At 42.7% G+C, this 12,727-nt stretch overlaps 1 protein-coding gene across 2 annotated transcripts in view; it reads right to left on the reverse strand.

The window, feature by feature from the left end:
• Positions 1-7,839: 7,839 nt before the first annotated feature.
• RTN1 (reticulon 1) overlaps positions 7,840-12,727 on the reverse strand; it is a 123,459-nt gene continuing 118,571 nt past the window's right edge. For both annotated transcript variants that reach the window (XM_030034077.2, XM_030034086.2), the window contains 5 exons: positions 11,694-11,832; positions 10,724-10,793; positions 10,306-10,352; positions 10,157-10,215; positions 7,840-8,638 (listed from right to left, as the gene is read on the reverse strand). In XM_030034077.2, the coding sequence (XP_029889937.1) occupies positions 8,596-8,638; positions 10,157-10,215; positions 10,306-10,352; positions 10,724-10,793; positions 11,694-11,832 (358 nt within the window). In that variant the 3' untranslated portion in view covers positions 7,840-8,595. The remainder of the gene's footprint in view (positions 8,639-10,156; positions 10,216-10,305; positions 10,353-10,723; positions 10,794-11,693; positions 11,833-12,727) is intronic.

Raw genomic sequence — 12,727 nt, forward strand, 5'->3', positions numbered from 1 at the left:
ATGGGGAATTGCCATCTGCTTATTTTATCAACAAGGCAATCAGCATTGTATGTAATATATTTCCTACCTTGAATGACTCACAGTGCTTGTTTCTAACTCCTATTTGGGAGCTAGTGTTAACTTCCCTGACCAATAATAAATTTCAATTTCAAAACCAAAGCCATAGAATGTAATTTTTTTCCTGTGTCATCATTAAGCAGCTTAATTAAGCACCAGCTTTCAGCCTTCCTGGTGTTTACCCCCAGTGTATGTGTAAAGAACAACTACATCACTGCTTCCCAGCCTTCATTTTGCTAGCGTAATGAAGCCAAACTCTTCTGGACTCCATTCCTGTAACGGCCCCTACATTCCCTTTGGATACCCCTAATAGCATTTCTCTGCCCCACTGAGCACTTTCTTACTGTGTTGACTAGGGTTTTCTCATCAGTATTTGTTTCTAACCGGCAACCTTCTAGCCAACAAGAGAATTTTCTGTTATCAATCCAGGACATAACTTTGTATTTGTGATGCAAAATATCATCTGATTTTTATTGCTCATGGGCTTCAAGATTATCCAGTTCCTTCCATATGGCATCCCAATGGTCTCCTCCAGTACCACTTTGTATCTTTAGCAAAGTTCATTAGCGTCCTCTGCATCTGGGATATTTTATTTATTCTCATTTTATGTATGAAAAGTTGAAATATGGCTGATATTTGGGAAACTTCAGTACTGACCTCTTCTTTTAACACTACCGATTACCATCTGCTCCTGAAGAGCTTCTTAAAATCTTTTATTAATTGCCATTTTATCTGGCTCACTCATAATTTCTTTCATGGCACCATATCACAGACTCCAGGTACATGACTGTGTAGCAGCTTCTCTGCCTGATTTCTTTTGCAAAACTTGAGTTATGATACTGTAGTTCAACCTGCATAACAGAGTCCATAGCATTTCACTCTAGAAGGAAGATTTACTCAGGTCTCTTGTGACTGGAGAGCTGTAGGAGTACCTTTGGCTAAATGGCAGTAGGAACAATGTTTTCTTTTAATTTGCACTATTGGTATAGTGTATGAGTCATAGACTTGTGATTGCTGTTGAGCGAGTGGGTGAGATAAAACACTTGAGACTAAGAGAGATTCTTAGTTATATCCTCATGTCGGAATTAAAATTTAAGCTTATTTCTGAAAGTCTGGTGTTCAAAAGTGAGACTAGTAGTATCAGCATTTTATACAGGTTTTTTTTTAAGCTTACGTGAAAACTTTGCATATACTTTTTGATAGTTTTGCTTTCTGTAGTTCATCACAGCTCTGTATTTCAGCTGAAAAAGTTGTAAATTGTCTAGTTTTCAAGGGGGGAGAGAGGTGAGAAAGGTTTCCAGGACTTCAGAATTTCTGACTAGAAGGAATACAAGAGGTGCTTCCTCAAATGAGTTCTAAGGTGCCTAGAGCCCCACCTCTTCCTAATTAAGTGCTGCAAATTTGCTGATAACTGACAAGTTAAGCTGATGTTCTGGTGGTAACTGTTCAGTAACTATGTTTAGCCTGTGCCAAAGGTGATACTTTTTCACCTGTAACAGGCTAATAATCCTGTGCATGGTGCTTTCTTCAAGCAAGCATCTGTGGAATTAGGAGAAATGAAATTAGGCCTCATGTCTAACTTGGTAAATGAAGAATATTTTGTGTAAAGACATCTGTTATCCAAGTCACTCCACCACCTGGATGTTACATATCCCTTTTTTTTTTTTTTTTTTTTTTTTTTTTAAAGTCACATCTATAAAACATTATAGACATTTTTGGACTGGTCTGTGCTACTTTACATCACTTCAGCTAAATTAGAGGGCTATACAAAAGAAGTAAAAATGTAACTAATACTCTCTTTATAGCTTCCCCGTAAAGGCAAATATATGCAGAGAGGCCTTACTGTGAATGACGATTAGCTTCACTGGACTGAATTATTTTTTCAACTTAAACAAAAAAAAGCCATGAGGAGGCATAAATTGCAACCTTGAGGCTGAATCGCTTTGATATTCAGTGAACATGAGAAATGAGTCTGACGTACTAGTTAAGGGGCAGACAGGAGGGAAAAGCAATGAAAGCATGTCAGCACAGGGCTGCTTTGTCTTTTGGTTTTCCTAGATAGACTCCTTCTGCAGCTCTATCCCATCCTCTTATTTTGATCCTGGTCCCTTCAGCATCTCCCAGCATTTTGGCTGAGGCAGAGCGGGAGGGAAAGGGAAGACAAGAACACAGGCAATGCAGAGATGGGCACATCCCAGTCAATGGGGGCTTGCCAGAGTGCTAGACAGAACCGTCTACCCACGTACCTGCCTGCCGATGTAACTTTACCTCGCCTTGTGCACACATGGTGATGTCCCCCAGATTATAAATCTGGCATACTTGTAGATCTAGCAGTCATTCTAGGGGAGCTGCAGAGGTGGTGAAGATACCTGGACTTGCAACAGGTTCAGGGGGCTAAGGTGCCCTTTCTGGTTCTGTTATCAATTAATATGTATAATATGATTGAAATAACCAGGGAGCTGCTAAAGTCCTGTGTACAGTCCCCATCAGTTAATAGTTGAAACAGGAAAACAATAACTAGACATGATTCAGTGTTTAGGAACTAATTACTAGACCATGGGGCTTTATGTTTATGTCAGAAAAGGTAATGGATTGTGGTCTGGTCAATAAACCTTGAAGAACCACTTGGAACTGCCAAGATTAGGGAAGAAGTAGGTAAAAGGTAATTCCTACAGGGGGAGATCGCGACTACCGACTCATTGACCACCTACTCAAATGATACCACCTACTCAAAAGAAGACAAGGAAGGAAGAAGAAAGCGTCTGCGCGCTAATTTACATGAGGGGCGAAGAAGAAGAAAGAACGGATCATTAAGGAAAATAACAATGAATATGTATTAGTTAAGTGTCTAAATGTGAGAATTTTTGAGACAAGGGTGTGCTGTCTTGAGACAGGCACCCATTCAGGCGCATCAATGAAATTAATTTGAAAATACCTCGACTCTGTGTGTCGCTGGCTTGCACACTGGGTAAATGAACCCCGTTTGTGGGACAACAGTTCTACAGAGGTCATCCTCACCCCATAACAGCTACCCATACAAAGAAGAAAGGAGAGCTGTAGAAGTGGTGAGTCACAGGCATCTGACTTGCTAGCCTGCAGTCACTTGGATCAGATACTGACCAGAGGAGAACACCAACAGATGGTGAGCTGACTGTGTTGTCCTAAAAGCAGATTCGTTACTTGGTGTGCAGTAGGCCAGTCTCACACACTCAGGAGAGATATTGCTTTTTACTCAGGCCTGGGTGCTTGGTGGACTTTCCACAAATCAGGCACACCAGGTTCATCAGGTGTGTCCCTTTTGCACCTAATTTATTAAACTACTCCTACCTAGTACATATTAAAACTATCTAATGTGTATGCATAGGATTATATAACCATGACACACCAAACGCCTTCTCTGCATGCGCGGGGGTCTCGGGTGGTCTTCAGTGGTCGTTTGGGGAGTATCCCCTCCTCACTTTGACTGCTAAGTCACTCTCTATAGGGTCAATGGTTTGTTTTCCTGCCAAGAGGGATGCATCATCAATCAGGAAGACTAGAAAGGATCAGAACGATCTTGGCTACTTCTCTAGGTATTATTAAGTTGAAAATGATTAACTAACTTAATTTAAAACAGGCTTTTCTATATCTGACATCTACTGTTCACTTACAAGCAAACACCGAAGACAAGGAAATGAACAGTTCAGGTAAGAGAGAGGCAGGTCAAGTCCATATACCTACTTACAGTCAACTCCCATTTCTATGCACACCTGTGGAGAAGGATCATCCACTCTCACTGTCTTTCCCCTACCGTGGCAGAGAGCAGGGTTTTGCCACTCTCTCCTGTAAAGGTGCTGAGCAGCCAGAAAGCCTGGCAGAAATGAATAGAGACCATTCCTCCTTCCATTTTCAGGCACTGCAGCTATTTAATCTTATCAGTGGACATGTCTCGCCCTTATCCAAATACCATATGTCCCACAGTGGCTGCATGTGCCAGCCAGTCTTACCAGGCTCCTTCATGCCAGCAGCCTCACTCCACTGATTCCTGGCATCCCAGGAAGCTTGCATGCAAGTTCACTGATGGAGCATCTTTTAATTCTGTGCCTGAGAAATGAAGTGTATTAAGAAAAGCCAGGAAGAAATACATCACACTTGGTGTTTTCAAAGCTGCACTGGGCAAACACGTGGGCTTGCCACGTATTTCCCTGGGCCCATATGGAGAAGGAAAGGCTGAGAAGCTTACAGTTGACTGACTTGTAACCCACCAGGACAGGGATGGGAGCCAGCTGCCATCTGAAAGCGTGCAGGGAGATAGCAAAAGCTATGAGGAAGCAGACAAATTCTCTTTAACTGGATTAGCTGCTTACAGAATATTATATCATTCTTTCCTCCCCCAATTCCAGGACTTTCCTGACACTGATGTGTTTTATGATCCTACTCTCACTAGATTAATATTAAAGAGCAGAGGATGCATAAAAAAGATCAGTAACAGCTCAGAGGCAAATACATAGGCTTGAAGAAGAGTGGAATACTCCCGAGGCACCAAGAAGCAGGGAATCAAAACCAACAACATTAGAGAGTATTCACATTTCACATCAAATTAGCAATGGAGTATCCATTTCAAGGTACATAGACAGACATTCAAGTGACAAAGCACTGACAGAGCTCTTCAGTAACTATCCAACCTCTCCTTAACAGGCAGCAGTTTAGGAGCAGGCTTATAAAGTTTCTGGAAGGTACAGGTGAAACCATGGAGAAGATATTTTAAAGTCATAGAGCTTAAAAAAGACACATTTGTAGGTGTGTCTTTACAAAAATACAAAATTTTTTCTCCCACCAGCACGCCACTCCTGATTTCATATCCCCAAGCCAGAGTTGAACAGGTTTGAGTTCAAATTAGCACAGTCATTTGGGCTGGCTTTCAAAGGTAAGCTCAGCAGTAGACCTGTTATCTTCCTTGAAAGGCAGCACCATGTTGAGCAGATCAAAACACAGCTGTCTTCTTTAACCAGCCAGTTCCCATGGGAAGGCCAGGTCCAGACCTGTCCTTGCATCTAAACAAGCCTCCTAGCTGAGACATCCACCTTAGAAACCTCTCAGCTTCCTCTCCAGAAAGGGAGTATCAGCATCTCAAGCTACCCAGAGACAGAGGATGAGAGACACTGCTTGGGCAAGGTATTTAGCACACACCTAACTCCAACCACCTGAACTTGGTTAGGTGGATCTTCAAAACATCCATACACTTGCATATCTTGTTAAAGCAGCCTTTGAACCAGGAGGACAACCTGACTCCTGAAGCACTAGTGATGTGGTGTGATGTCCAGGTTCCTCTAGCAAGGAACATTTTGAAGACAAAAGAATGGTTTAATGCCTTCCCCTCCTCTGCATTTTACCCAGGCAGTGTGAGCTGCTTTCCAGGTTTCACCTGCCTAGAAATCCTCACAAGTTTGCTGCTTTTACTATTCAAGCTTGTCTACCCCTGCTCTTCACTTTGAATACAAATACAGATCAGAAACAAAAGGGCTTTACAGCCTGTGAACCTCAGAGCACAGCTCAGCCCATGAATGTGTCATTGTGCTATCTTTAGCCATCTACTGTAATCACACTAAAATATTTTAAAAAGTAGAGCTCAGTGTTGTTTTTTCCCCCCAATTTTTTGAAAACCAAAAAAGATGGAGGTATAGCCCCTCCCCACAGTGTTGCTCAATGAATGAGACTTAATCAGGGAACACAAAAGGCGTCACAAGCTCTCAGTCCCTAGATGCACAGGGGCTCTGTCTTTGCAAGCTGTATAGCAGGACCATGAGTTCGCAAAGGTTTGCAAACAAGGCTTATGGGAGCTTTGGGCACGATGGCTTTCTCCAGGCTTCCGTGTTCAAAGGTATTATGGGAAGTGCTGCTGTGATCCCAGGAAGGTGATAGTGGCTGTGGGCAGCACAAGCAATCCAAGCCCTGGCTAAAGTCCTCTGCTTCTGGTACGTCCCAGCATGGTCTCCCAAGTTGGTTCCACCCACCAGATTAACCCACCCCAGCTGCTCAGCAGCACTTGCCCACTTGCAGGCTGTTGTTGCTAAATACATGGAAAGTCAGGGTGGCTGCAAGGAAGTTTGGGAGCTGGGCTGGAAAGGTGGGATGTGAGGAAAAGATAAAGGGTATGGGCTTGAGAGGTGTACGTGTAGGGGTACAGTCAGGGTGATGAGGGCCTGGGGTGGGGGGCTGGGGGTTTTGAGAGAGGGTGATGCTGGAGGAGACAAGAATGGGGTTCTTGGTCTCTATTGATTTAGGCTCTTAAGAATATTTGGACTCTGCCAGAAGGTTTTCTTTTGTTTGATTTCCAAATATACAGGAGATGTAGCCTTTAAATCCTGCATAGTGTTCAGCATTGCAAAAGGCTAGTCTTGGGTATAAGTGCATCGGTGGTGCTAGGGAAGAACATATTTATGCGACCAGTGGGATGGGACATTAAATGTGCTCATTTTCAAAATTAAGCTGTTGGACCCACATACTCATCTTGTAAGCGGCAAGAATTCTGAAGGTCAATCTTTACCCTCAAGGGCACTAGTACAGGCTGTACTGTCTTCCTCAGAGATACAGGGTATCTACTGGCCACCTGAATGCACTGGTAGGAAAGTCTAAGAGGCAGTTAAAACTGGGGGTAGATGTTGAATTTTAACTCCTGGCTGCAAACTACACGTGCTAAACCAAATGTACTCCATTTGATCAAAAGCAACACGTGTCACTTTGAGGCATTCAGTTTTTCATTGAGAAAAAATGTTCCTATCTAGCTGCAGGTGACATTTAAAAGACACTTTAGTATTTTTAAATAAGAGCAAAGAAGAATATAAATCTTAAATGAAAATAATGGTATTTGAGACTCATCACAATTAACTAGCCCACAGCCATACCAATGTTTCTACCAACTCCTATGTGCATTTGGGTTGTAGATTTATACACAGAACTGCAGCCTGACCTCGGACAGATGTCACCATGTCCATGTGTAACTGAGATGCTGAATTAAATGAATGAATCTAAGGAAAGACTTCAAGTCAATAAGTTGGGATAAGTGCTTAAGGATCTAGTTCTTTGTAGAAAAAATAATTTCTGCATAAAACCCTTTTGTGATAGAAAAAAAAGAAAAACTGCAATTTGGCTGAAAATGTTTTGATGTTCACATTTTTATACAAAAAAAAAAAAAATTTCTACAGGTATGTTCCACAAATGGGCAAATCATTCAGCACTTAACCAGTTGTTTGTTTTGAAGCACTTTAGATAATGTTCAACAGCTGTTTCTCTTATCTGATGGTTCTCAAACACCAAATGCCAATTTTAAAAACCTTCACCTTTGAACAAGAGCAAATGTTTATTTCAGTTCTCAGCCTCCGGATTCAGTATGGATCCCACGGTTTAAAGCAGATTTCAGAGAACAGCTTTGGATAAGAGAGTAACATGATGATAAGGAAATGGAAAAGTCCATTTTGGTGTGCTGACCTCTCCCACAGTGTGTTGCTTATGATTTGCACAATGTGCAAATGGAGGAAGAGACATTTATTCAGTTCCTGTTATTTGCTAACACCACCAACAAAAAAACCAAACTACATGCTAAGATCCTTCTTTTATTGCCGTACTCATCAAGATGTGAAACTGATAGATGAGCTACGTATTACATGTTGGACTGTACCATTTTGTAAGGGCAAGGCATGGGAGGATCTCAAGGGGAGAGAGAGAGAAAATCCTTCTTTTTGCATGGTACGTGTCCAGTTTCCAAATGTCAGGATAATCCCAGTGGCAACAAGAGGGAGAATGTTTTACATTTAGTAACATTTATTTCTGCATTCGGTATCAAGTACATAAGTGCAAATATTCAGAGTCCATAATTAAGTCCATTAGGAACTACAGAGAATGTAATACAAATTGTAATAAATTTAACATGCTGGAACTTTCCAGTTACCATACATGTAAGTCAGCCTGTCAATCCCTTACGACAAAAGTACTGGGTTTTGTTTTCATTTTTTTGAGTTATACAAAACTGATTACCATAAGTACCGATTACTGTTTATTTTATTTGTGCTGGAAAACACTAAAACATCAGTCTACAATTCTATATAGTTAATAAAGATGAATCCAACCAGCAACCCAGTGACGTAGAAGCAATTTTAACTATTGCATCAGTGCGCTAAGCAGGAAAGCCCCTAGCCACATGTAACATTAAAAGTTATAGAAGCAATGCCAATAGAAGAAGGAAAAACACTAAAAAAATAAAATAAAAAGGTCAATATTATTTAGGCTCTCACCATCATGCACTTTATAAGCAACACAAAAAACCACATCTAGTACACTTTTCTCTTTACTATACTTTAGTGCTTGACACAAGTGATTGCAAATATTCTAAGTGCAGAAGCAGCAGGGGAAAAGCACTGCTTCTGAGTTTTATGTTTCTAAGATTACGGTGTTGAGAAAAAAAAGAACGATAAATTTGCAGTAAAGTGTAAGAACAGAGCTGTTTCACTCCAGATTCCCCCATTATTCGCTACTGTAGTAGATGAATTCTTGATGTCTGCTTTACTCTGCCTTTCTCTTAGCACCTGGGATTTTAGCTTGAATCCTAGAAATAAAGAAGAAAAAAAAAGAAGGATTATATGGTGAGGCAGCTATTCCATTCCAGTGCATCCCCACCTGGAGTCTTACTCAGGGGTATTCTCTAGCTTGCGTTCAGTGTGTTGTCGCAACAGGTGGACTAGAGTCTAGTAAAAAACAGAGGTGATGTCCATCTATGTGTTCTTACAGGCCCCTAGTTGTAAATGGACCAGTTTGGGGTGGTTCATGTAACCATGGGATATGCTCAGTGATATTCTCCCCCCCTTCATTATTCTACCATGGTATATTATCTATTGGAAGCCAGGAATTAAGTTTAAACAAACAATTTTCAATACAAACTTTTAGTCCTGCCTAAGGCTAAGGGTTTTGCAGAATCACAGAACTATTGGCTGGAAAAGACCCCAGAAGTCTTTGAATCAACTTCCTACGTGAGGCAGGACTATTGCCAATGCTAAATCAGGTTGGCCACGGCTTTGTCTCGCTGCATCTTGAAAACCTCCAAGGAAGGAGGTTCTGGCACCTTCCCGTGTAGCCTGCTCTAGTGCTGTCCTAATCTCCTAGTGAAAAAGTTTCTCCTAATGTCCAACAGCAACCTCCTAAACTGGATTTGTGTTGTTGCTCCTTGTTATAACTTCTGCCACTACTGAGAAGAGTTTGGCTCTATCATCTTGTAACTTCCCATCAAGTACTTACAGGCTGCTATGAAATCACTCCTGAGCTCCCTCCTTCTCAGGCTAAACAAGCCCAGTTTCCTCAGCATCTCCTCGTGGGTCACCTGCTCTCTGTACCTCACCATTTTGTAACCTTCCATGGGATACTGGTTATTCAGCCAGTTTTTGCAAAGCCGTAGATACAAACTGCTGAGATGCACAGATCTACCTTCCAGACCAGCCATCCTGCTTCAGTAATTCTCAAGTTTCAAGAACTATGCTTAGACCCTCACTGTGCCCTTAGGGATCCCACAAAAGCTTTTGATACAGGCAACGCATTAGGAACTAGAGCAGACTGGCTTAAAAATTTCATCCAGGTCTTCTGTCTGTTCAATGGCGGTTTGAAACAAGATCATGGTGCTTCCAGGTATTTTCTTTCTGTAACAGGGTGGTGTTCTAATTCCCACTTTGTTCATTAATGGTATTATTAATTCTAAAGGACAGAGTCCCTGAAAGCAAAAAGCCAGGCTTGGAGCGGTCAGTGGGGAAGGCAGTTAACACATTTCTTCCTGTTTGTCTTGGCGTCTTTGTATGGACGTCAGCCCGGGGTTGGGCTGCTCTGTCCACAGCTCCCCCAGATGGCAGGAGAGGGGAGAGAAAGATGTAGGGTCACAGCTCTGCCTTAGTCTACGCTCAGCTGAGAAGGCCTGTGTTTGTCCGGGGATCTGCCCTCCCGCAGTCTTACATGCCAGGAGCTGGGGAGGACATCATTCATAGGGCACGTTGTCCCCGGGACCACCCAGCTCTTAGCCACCCTCAGGGCACCCCAACCTCACAGCAAGACTTCTGGTCAAGCCTGCTGCTGCTGAACTCACTTTGCCACAACAGTGTTTATGTGGGTCCGCACAAGTCCCAAGTATTGATCAATCTGTGCCTGCAAAGAGCAAAAGGAGACCCAGTCAATCAGGCATCAACAAGGCAGAACCACCCAGACACCCGAACCACACCGTGCAGACAGACTTACCTGGTACTTGTCATATACAACAGGGAGAGTAAACATAGACACCACAGCTGAGGAGAAAAAGAGCACACTGTTATATTCCTGCAGATCAGATTCCTCCAGAGAAGAGACCTACTTCAGTGACAAACACATATCATGCCACTTGGTCAGCTGATCCACCAGGGATCTTTGTATTAAAAATGAACTTTGCTCAAACCTCCCAAATATGGAATTTCCCATTGCTCTGCAAAAGCATAGAACACAAATTAGTTCTAGCAGGAGGGACAATGTAATAGGAATAATGAATATTTACTGGAAAAGGAAATAAATTTGATGGTTTAACTGTGGGGAAGGCACAACAAAGATAGGCTGTTTTGTCTAAGTAGAAATCGCGAGGGAGTTAAAGTTAAAAATAGATTTTAAAAGAAATGATGATTTTTACCCATTATCAGAAGAGTCAGGCCATTGAAGAGGGCTCCCACGTAAGTCAGCAGCCACATTAGTACTGCAAACTAAATTAAAGACGGATCATTACATCACCTCCACTGTCAGCATAAGAAGAAATTAGTGCACTTAACTAGCTAACATAATAGCACATTAGCCTTTTTTAATGTGTAAGGGGAGTTGTTAAGTAAGGCACATTAGGAACTAGGTACTTTTTCTGGGTGTATAAACCCCATTCTCCGTTCTGCTGTTCACTGCTTCTCACCCTCTTAGCTGAGCTTTCATGTATATTTAGGGCTTAATTGCATACATTTAGGACTCTGCATTGAGCACGGCATAGGCAGATTTCTGCATCCAATTTTGATGATGGCAGGGGTCATCCCACACAGGTTAATCACAGCCCCACAGTGATAATCCCAGTGACTGAAAACTCTTGAGGCTGGGAGATGGGTACATTTTTCTAAAAATCTTCAGTAATTTAGGAGCCTAACCCATGTCTGCTCTCTTAATGATCTTCCCTTTGCTCTGAAGAACACCTACTTGGGTTCTAGGGTGTAAGGCTTAAAATAATTATCTCAGCAGGGAGGGAAAGACGACATTCCTCCATAGCAGGAAATGCCACCATTAGAGGAAATCCAGATTAACAGAGGTATTAGAGGGGAACACACTATTTTGTGGCAAAGTCATAGAAAGCATAATGCAGAGATGCTTCTAGAACTGCAGTGGAGCTAAGCTCATCCTGCAACTTTTATAACTCCTGTATTACACATCAGTAAATTCAAATGCAGATTGCCAAACCTCTAAACTGCTGGAAGAAAGCAGTTTGGAAATCAAAAAGGAGAGCAATTTTTATATTTGGAGCTACACAAAACTAGGTTTTATGATGACACTGTCAACAAGTGAAGCAGCACTTAGAAATGTAGATTGATCCTCTAGAGAGGGGTTAAAAATATTTAAAGCAATCCTACTTTTAAAGAATCCACGAGGTCCTGAACAAGAAAGAGTCTCCTCAGCTCTTTGACTGTGCTGTTGACGTATAGCTGGAGACAGTCTGTGTATTTCTGAATCTGGTCCTGTGAAAGATTCATTTCCATCTCCAAGTAGGCTCTGCCAGAAACACAGGTCCAGTTACAAACCCAGGCAGGTTCACCTGCCGTTCACCCTCCTGCCTGTCTACCCCATCACTCCCTCCTCCCCAGACCTCATTTCTTTGTGCCGGAGCAACGTGTCCCCCTTCCTGCAGACACAGAGCCACCAGCGCACGCTGTCTTTGCCTTGCATGACCCATCTCCCTGGGCAATTGCAGGCTGTGTGGGGGCTGTTTGCCTCCAGCCTTGCCCTCTCCCCACGCAGAGCCTGGTCTTGATGGGTTGTCTCTTTACTCCATGCGAAGGGGGATGTAAATCCTAACTGGGGTGGATTCCCCACAAACTTCTGTGCAACATTGCTGCTGCAGAAGAGGACATCTCCTCCAGCTGGCAGCCTCTGGAGGAACAAAAGCTGCTGTCTGGCCACGTATCACCTTCGGCAGCGATGCCCCCTTCTCTCTCCTCCATCCCTCCACCTGCCCTGCACGTCTGAGCTATGCCCATGTCGTGAGTTGCATCTCAGAACTTATCCAAGTGAAATAGAAGGAGCAGCACCCCAACAAGCCTTTTTTTCAGTGTGTATGTTTGCAAACCAGACCGGTTCCATGACCTGGTTTTACCAACTTGTTGGCACAGCAGAGGAGAAAAGACAACTGCTCTCCTGGAGCAAACCACACAGAACCTGGGGAGGGTGGGGAGGACACTGGCATTGGCACCATCACCTAGGGTAATGGATTGCCACATCACAGCCAAGCAGTGCTGCAGAAAAGATATAAATAGTTCCCCTCTATGCCCAAAAGAGTGTGCCCAGAAACAATACTCCTCCTGCTTGCAGAGATACTGTATTATCATTAGTTCTAATGAAACTCTTTTTCTGTTTGCTTAAAAGTTTCCAGATCTTTTGAATTTCAGGA

The sequence above is a fragment of the Aquila chrysaetos genome, chromosome 2 (genome assembly GCF_900496995.4).
Source record: "Aquila chrysaetos chrysaetos chromosome 2, bAquChr1.4, whole genome shotgun sequence".
Lineage (NCBI taxonomy): Eukaryota > Metazoa > Chordata > Aves > Accipitriformes > Accipitridae > Aquila > Aquila chrysaetos.